This window comes from Alligator sinensis, unplaced genomic scaffold, assembly GCF_000455745.1.
Source record: "Alligator sinensis unplaced genomic scaffold, ASM45574v1 scaffold628_2, whole genome shotgun sequence".
Classification (NCBI taxonomy): domain Eukaryota; kingdom Metazoa; phylum Chordata; order Crocodylia; family Alligatoridae; genus Alligator; species Alligator sinensis.
In genome coordinates, this window is record NW_005841833.1 from 5422369 (window position 1) to 5429960 (window position 7592).

At 47.4% G+C, this 7592-nt stretch overlaps 1 protein-coding gene across 1 annotated transcript in view; it reads left to right on the top strand.

Annotated features, from left to right (window-relative positions):
* Positions 1 to 6716, top strand: part of TCHP (trichoplein keratin filament binding) — a 7272-nt gene extending 556 nt beyond the window's left edge. Inside the window, exons 2-10 of the mRNA XM_014517822.2 lie at positions 2 to 128; positions 1075 to 1248; positions 1969 to 2081; positions 2401 to 2467; positions 2793 to 2965; positions 4139 to 4220; positions 4440 to 4625; positions 5080 to 5223; positions 6002 to 6716. Of these exons, the coding sequence (XP_014373308.2) occupies positions 2 to 128; positions 1075 to 1248; positions 1969 to 2081; positions 2401 to 2467; positions 2793 to 2965; positions 4139 to 4220; positions 4440 to 4625; positions 5080 to 5223; positions 6002 to 6034 (1099 nt within the window). The 3' untranslated portion in view covers positions 6035 to 6716. The remainder of the gene's footprint in view (position 1; positions 129 to 1074; positions 1249 to 1968; positions 2082 to 2400; positions 2468 to 2792; positions 2966 to 4138; positions 4221 to 4439; positions 4626 to 5079; positions 5224 to 6001) is intronic.
* Positions 6717 to 7592: the final 876 nt, after the last annotated feature.

Genomic DNA, 7592 nt, shown 5'->3' on the forward strand with positions numbered 1-7592 from the left:
TAACCGCGGGTTTTCCTTTCTTCTTTCTTTCGCGGCGCCCCGTGCGCTCCCTGCCGCAGGTCGAGTCGGAGCTGCACAAGAAGCTCGTGATAGACGCCTGGGGCGACCAGCTGAAGCACCAGCGGCAGGTACGGTGCGACTTCTCCGCCTCGTCAGGATCCTGCCTCACTTAATGATTTGAGACGTTGGAGCAGACGTGATTTTTATGTTTCTGGGACTGCTCGTTTTCACTGATTTCCTCACGGGGCCTCTTGCTTTCCTGTAAGGATTTGCATGCGCGCGTGGGAGGTAGGTTTGTCGGTTCAAAACACATCCCGGATATTCTGGCTTATCCCCACTTGCCAAGGAAATGAGGGTGTTTCATTACGTCCCAAATACATTTACAACCTTGCCACGGCCACGAGATGACCAGAATCGTTCTTCAGGACATTTCAAACGAGCAGTTCTCTGTCAAAAAACGCCCCCCAAAAACAAACCATACATCAAATTTACGTTGTGGTTTGTTTGCAACATAAAGTTAGCGATACGGTGTATTAAAACTAACGTATTGGATGGTTCTGCGTGGCACTAAGGCATCCGTCCGAGACGGCTAATTGCAACAGACGACTACGAATGCACGGCTCTGAGAATTTGTTCCCTCATGTCGAGCCGAGGAGATACGAGACATCGGGTACCATAAAGATTAAAGCCTTAACAATTGTGGAGATATTCTTCAGAGTAAGCTGCAAAGCATTCCTGGCAGCTGACTATATATTGGCTGCGAAAGTGCAAATAATGAAGAATTTCAGATAACATGGCTGCAGGGGTTTGGGTTGTAGCCGTGTTGGTCTAAGATAACATGGCTCTATTTTAGCAAAATATTTTTGATCTTTGAAGTAGGTGATGTTTTGATACTAATTTTAAACCACTACAAATCTGACTGAAGTCAGTAAAACCAGGCATTTTTTTTGTATTAAAAGCCTGATACACCAGTCTCTTAATAGATTTTATATAAAACGTCATTAGCTAAAGTACGCGTGACTTGGCCTTGGATTACAGCAGAGTTATTTCTTTAAATGCGTTGTGTTCAATCAGCAAGAGGCAACTGAAAGAGAAGAAGAAAAGCGTTTTGAAAATGAATATGAGCGCGCCCGAAGGGAAGCGCTGGAACGAATGAAACGGGAGGAAGAAAAGAGGCGGCTGGAAGAGAAGCAGCGAGCGGAGATGTTGTTGCAGCAAATGGAAGAACTGAAGCTGCAGGAGATGGAGGTAACTGTTCAGCTTCCCCTGGTCTGAAGCCGTGCGCGACTCTAATCTTTAAGCCCAGAAGAAGGAGAAGAGTCGGTTCCAACTCAGGAATCCTAGAAGGGAAGAGGTCAGGTTGCACACTCATCCCTCTTGTCTTCCCTTCTCTCTGGGTGCGCTGGCTGTGAGATTCAGTGATGGGCTTTTGTTTGTTCCTCCTGAAATACCTGGGCACCCTGTTCTTGGCTCTCGCATCCGAGAAAGGAGGCTGGTTTTAGGCACCTGGCTAGGTGCGGCAGCCTTCAGGCTTTTTCCAGCCAGAGCTCCTAATTAGATCTCCAATAGTCTATAGAGCATGGCAAGGTGTGGGTGAAATTAATGTAGGCCCTAGGACATTAACTGGGAGGAGATTCCTGGCGCCCATCTTGCTGCTGGCAGTAAAACATGCTGGTACAAAGGCTTCCTTCTGAGGTGCTGCTTTAATTGTGGAAAGCTGGAATTTGGCAATACCTGAGAAGGCGGCTCGCAGTGAGGTGAGTCACTGGGTTTCACTCCCTTGCTTCCTCAAGGGGATCCCAAGAAACGGGTTTTGTTTCCGTCTCAAGTGCTGCAGTACAGGGAATTGGCCAGTCTTCTGTAGCAGATCCTGATTCAGCCAGTGCGGTTGCTCTTTCACGGTGGCAAGCACCTTTGATGGATTCCCCTTTCCTAATCACTCTGAGGTGCTGTTTCTTTCATAAACAGGCAACTAAACTGAAGAAAGAGCAGGAGAATTTACTGAAGCAGAAATGGGAGCTAGAAGAGCTAGAGGAAGAAAGGAAACAAATGGAGGCGTGCAGGAAGAAGCTGGAGCTCGGGTATGATGTGATACAGTGTAGTGCCAGGGGGCTCCGACACGGGCACGGTTTGTATCTGAGGCGGCACTTGCTCTGTGTGGGGAGTCATCGGTGCTGCTGCCGGCTGTAAATGCAAAGGGAAGGCAAGCAGTTTAAATATAGAAAAAACCCAAATGCTGTATGAAAGCAGCATGGACTGTATCCCCTTCTGTCCTGTCAAACGCTGGTAGGTGGTAGCACCCTGGTCACCAATCCCATCCTTGAAGGTTACTGAATAAAAACATGGGGCGTTGAGATTGCTGTATCTTTTTTCTTTTTTTTTTTTTCTTTTTCCCCCCAGTCGCTTTTTGAGACTTGTGTATAATGCCAAATTAAAACAACGTGCACAGCAGATACAAGAGGAACTGGTAAGAGAAGACCTTTCTTACCTCATATCTGTTACATCCACCGTGTCCTGAGTGTGCTGAAAAGCCCTCTTCCTTCTGCATGTTCGTTACTTGCTTGGTTTGCATCTCTCATGTGTGTCCAGCATTTCGGCAAGCTCTGTCCATCTCCTGGTGGCAGAGCTGGAAGACCAGCAGATCAGAGCAGTGGCGAGAATGTGATGTTGCAAGTGTCCCATCTGTGATCAGTCTTGACGCTGGGACACTGGCAGTTTGTGCCGTGTAGTGAATCTACTTGTATGCTGGCTTGACAACTTGTTGTGCATGTGTTCTTCTGGCTCGTCTCTAGGAGATGGACAGACAAATACTTCTAGCCCTCCTTGAGAAGGAAGATGAGGACCAGCGCCTCCAGTCTGCCAGACGGGAGCGAGCTATCGCAGATGCGGCATGGATGAAACGTGTCATTGAGGAGCAGCTCCAGTTAGAGAGGGAACGAGAGGCACACCTGCAGACCATTTTTAGGTGAGTGCAGTGCACCTCCTGCAGGTTGAAATGGGCTGAATATTTCCTTTACAGTCGGTCACCCTGGTTGGAAAATCTCCAGAAACATTAATGTAGGTGAGGAAGGGGAGGTAGAGGAAGTCTGCTCTTAACTGCATTACTGTCTGGTTCGATTTAGTTTTAAAAGAAGCTATTGAGTTTTTTCAGTGTAATACAAGAAATGGCTTTTCTGTTTCCTTTTCCATTCAGTCAGGATGCAGACACAGACATTAGGGTCCAAAGACATGGAGCTCTTTTAACTGAAAGGCACCAAGACCAGCTGGTTGCTTTTCAACAGGCTTGTGACCAGATTCTGTCATTTGTGTGTGTACTTTTAGCTCTGGTAATAAGTGCAAAGTGAGCACCTGTTTTTCACAGTAATTGGTCTGCAACTGTGTAGGGAGGTGGGCCACGTCTCACCTGGACAGTGTCGTGGTGTTCACCCAGCTCTAGTGATAGAGGCTCTTGAACAATCCCAGATCAGCAGCCAATGAGCTTTGTGACCTAAGTGACTTCTTACAATGCGCGCTCTCCCTTTCTCTGTCTAAGGAGAGATTGAGGACTAAGGGGAGTCTGCTGTCACCTTACTGACCTCAACAAGGCTTTATGGAGTGTAACTGGGGGGCACAGCTTGGCTCAGGGAGAACACTGGGTGAGCAAGGCCAGTGAAGCCAGTAACTCCTCTTCCTTTGGCTGCATGATTCCTCCTGCCCAGGGTCAGGCTGGGAGGGGGTTTTCTTGCTAAACACAGTTGTGCAGAAGCAGCATTACAGACTCCAGATCTTTTCAGCAGAGCCCCGAGCCCCCGCCCTGTGTGAGGCAGGAGATCTCTGAACATAATGCATAGGACAGGCATGCCGCTCTGTGTGGGTGAGTGAACCAGAGAGGTTGTAGCCTTCACAAAATGCAGGTGTGGTGGTTTTTGTATCAAGGAGCTGAGGAGCCAGAGCTAATGTTGAAATCAAAAGGCACTTTGAAACAAGTGGAGACGACGTGGGTGCTCTGCGCTCTGGTGCTAGGTTGCAGCAGTTGGCAGTCTTGGGGTTGCCTGCATGCCAGGGCATGGGGAGGCTTGTCTTTTCCCATGGACTTTGTTGGTTTTACATCATAAGCAACAATGCTGGATTGCTTGCACGCTCTCTCTGCCCCCCTCAGGGAAGAAGCCAAACAAGTGTGGGAAAGGAGAGAGGAAGAATGGGAAAAAGAAAGGAAGGCCAGAGATCGACTGATGAACGAGGTGATGCCTTGTCTAACAAGGTTGCTCTCTTGTCTGAAGCACTGGCTTTCTGCCTCAGGCTCTGTCAGGCCTGCTGATTTGCCCTAGTGCTAGGGATGAGCTTTTCTTTCTCTTGGCTCAGGGGGTGCTGGAGAATGGGCTTGACTCTCTGCACTGAGGTTTGTTTCCACTTCTTTACCATGTTTCTTGCCTTCCCCGTTTCTCACTCCACCCACCCAGGTCCTTGCAGGCAGACAGCACCAGATCCAAGAGAAGATGGAGTTCAACAGACGTGCCCAAGAGGAATCTGTAAAACAGCGGGAAGAGCTGATCAGAGAGCTGGAGGAGGCAAAGGAGCTGACTCGTCGAGAGAGGGAGGAAGAGGAGGAACTGAAGACGGCTCGCAAGCAGGAGCTAGAGGCTCAGGTAGAGCCCAGCCTTTCTCAATGTGTGCGCCAGGCTTTTAGGATGCTGATAGCTAGCTAGGCTTGCTTTACTGCTATCTAGAAAACATATGGCAAGGGGCCTCATTAGTGATCCACCTGGGTGTCAGGACAGGGTGTCTGTCACTTTCTACTAACATTTTCCAGAGGTTTGCTGTTAGAGGCTGTCCTAAAGCCCAAGTAAATGCAGCAGGCACTCGCAGAGGAAATCGCCTCAGCAAAGCATGCGATTAACTAAGATCAGTCTGACTGAGGCAGGCACCTCTGCTCCGGGCCGGGCCTGGCCTGAAGGACAGTCAGTGTCTGCTGCAGCACGCTCCACAGAAGCAGTGCTGACCCCTGTAAAGCATTGCCTGGAAGTGCCAGTGCGGCTTCTCTGGCTGGCGTGTGCCTGCTCGGGACTGCGCTCTAACAGCCCGTGTTCTCACAATGCTCAGCTCACAGAGCGTCGCCTCCAAGAGCAGGAAGAGCTGGAGCGTCAGAGAGCAGAGGAGGAGGAAGAGAGGCTGGCAGAGCAGCGCCACGAGGAGTTGGTGCAGCAGGAGGCCAAGCGCATGATGGAGCAAGGGTATCGCCACAGGGTAAGGAGGAACTGTGTCTGAGCAAGCATGCCTGGCATAGAACACCCTTCCCTCCCCAGCTGGGTTCCCAGTGGGCAATGGCAGAGGTCAACTTGCTGCTGAGAGTAATAGCTTGGCACTGGTAATTGTCTAAGCACAGCTCCCGGGAAGAGCCAGAACCACTTTTCATGGGGATCAGCGTTTCTTACACTTGCTCTCTCCACGTGCTACTTGTAATGCAGCTCTCTTGGATTATCAAAAGGGAAAGCTCAGTCTTACAGCCTGGTCTCCTTCTCTGCATCTTAAATCAGTTCTTTAGAGCTCCTCCACACATTCTAGTTAAGGGGCCCAAGGCTTGGGTGATGCAGTGCTCCAGAAAGCTGCAGCTCTGCATGTCAGTGCTGTCCAAGGCTCGAGCAGCATGGGTACCACGTTAGCATTATGGAAGCCAAAGAGATGGCTTTGACTTACTCTTTCTGAAAAGAACATTTCTTATGTGCCCAGAGCCACGTAACACCCATTCCATTACAGGTGTCTTCCAACTCCATAGTCTGTGGCATAGAGTGACTTCACCCTTAACCCTCAGCACTGCTGCTTCCCTGGCTCTTGGATCTTACTTCTCCAAAAAGAGCTAGGACAGTGACCTTTCCTGAGGGATTCTCTCTTCTCCCTTAGAGAACAGTTTTCTTTACAAACCTCCAGTCCACCATCAGTTAAAGGGGCTGGCACTGAGTATCATTCTTAGGCCTTTAATTTGGGATATGAGTGCCTGTCACTTCCTTTCTTATTTTTCTTCCAGCCCTATGCTCGTCCGAAAACAGCATGGACCTGACCAGCTGCTCTGCTGGTGTGAGCATCTGACAGACTTGGAACAGGCTGTTTGTCTGTTAAAGGACATCAGGTTTTGTTGTTGGGCTTTGTTTTTGTTCTGTTTTGTGGAATCATTTGTAGACCAAGAATCAAGAGACTTCTGTACTGAAATGGTTGGGTTAGTACACAGTGGTGTTGGGCTGTGTTCAGAATGACTGAAGGGTGGAGTTTTCAAGTACTTGGCTTTGACCAAACTCTGCCCCATTGAAGACAAGGTCCATTTTCACTGGCAGAAGGGTTAGGCTGGTAGAGCATGCATTGAAAACGCTATCCTAAGTGTGCCAATGCTTCTGAAACATTCTAGGTACTTCAGTAGGAGCCACGAAATTACACAGTGTAGCCCCCAACTGCAGTTCAGATGGGAACAGTTATGGAAACAAAACCACACATTGGCTTTATAAAAGAGTGAGAGTACTTGACAAATGCAGGACAGCTGAGGCGATGATATGGATCCAGTGCCTGTTCTTGTGTACAGCTGAAAGTTTAAGAATCAGATTCTCTGCATTCCAGGGAAATAATGTGCATCTAGAATCACAGCTATTTCTCGTCAGTGGCTGCTTCACGCATTGTAAATAAGAGTAGTGCCATAAGTGCATGTAAGAACTGATATACCATCTCACTTATTTTTTTTTAAAATTTCAATAAATGTTTTTTTGTTTCTTTTTAACTAGTGTCTTGAATGTCTACTGTTCACTTAACTTGCAGTTTGCGTGTCTAACTTGGTTTTGGAAGAGCAGTTGCTGCAGTAGGTGTGCTTGCTGCCCACTTTGAGTGGTGATGGTGAACTGTCACTAGTAACTTTAAACTACAGTTCTTGTGTTTCTGGAATGCTGTTGTAGTTCTTGCCAAATGGTTAGATTAAATCAATTTGCCTCCTACTTGGACAAACAGCATACTTATTAGGAAAACTCTAGATTCTCCCATAAGAGGCTTATTTTTTCTTAGGCATGTTATGGCTGGTGTAGAATTAACGTCAAGACTGTAGATCAGCATACTGGTTAATTGAACTCTCTCTTCGCACCATGGTGTTCACCTGATAATGAAGGAACAATGGATATAATTATTAAAACTAATAAACTAATTTCCCTGATGTGGCAGAAGTTCTTACCCAATATATGGTAGGGAAATAACTTGAAGTGCTCCAATTTAGCCTGTACATCCTCTTCTCTCAAGTAGACAGCAAGCATTCCTAGCATAGTGCAGATGAGCTGGATTGATCCCAAATGAAACCAACACCAGCATTTCATTCTCTGCCTCGAAAATCTAACATTGCCCTCCATTAATAATTTAAACAAGAAAACAGTCAAGAGCTACTGTCCCCTAAACTGTACTCTTTATGCAGCTGAGAAGGGTGTCTGGCTTCATTTAAAACAGCAGTTAACCCTTAGTCTTTTATGTAAATGCTACTGTTGTGGCAGGTAATGTATTAAGCTAAAACTTTTAAATAAAAAGTTCTACCATTTTAACTTGATGCAGGCAGTTTGAGACATCTAACAGAACAGGCTACCTAGCATTTAAAA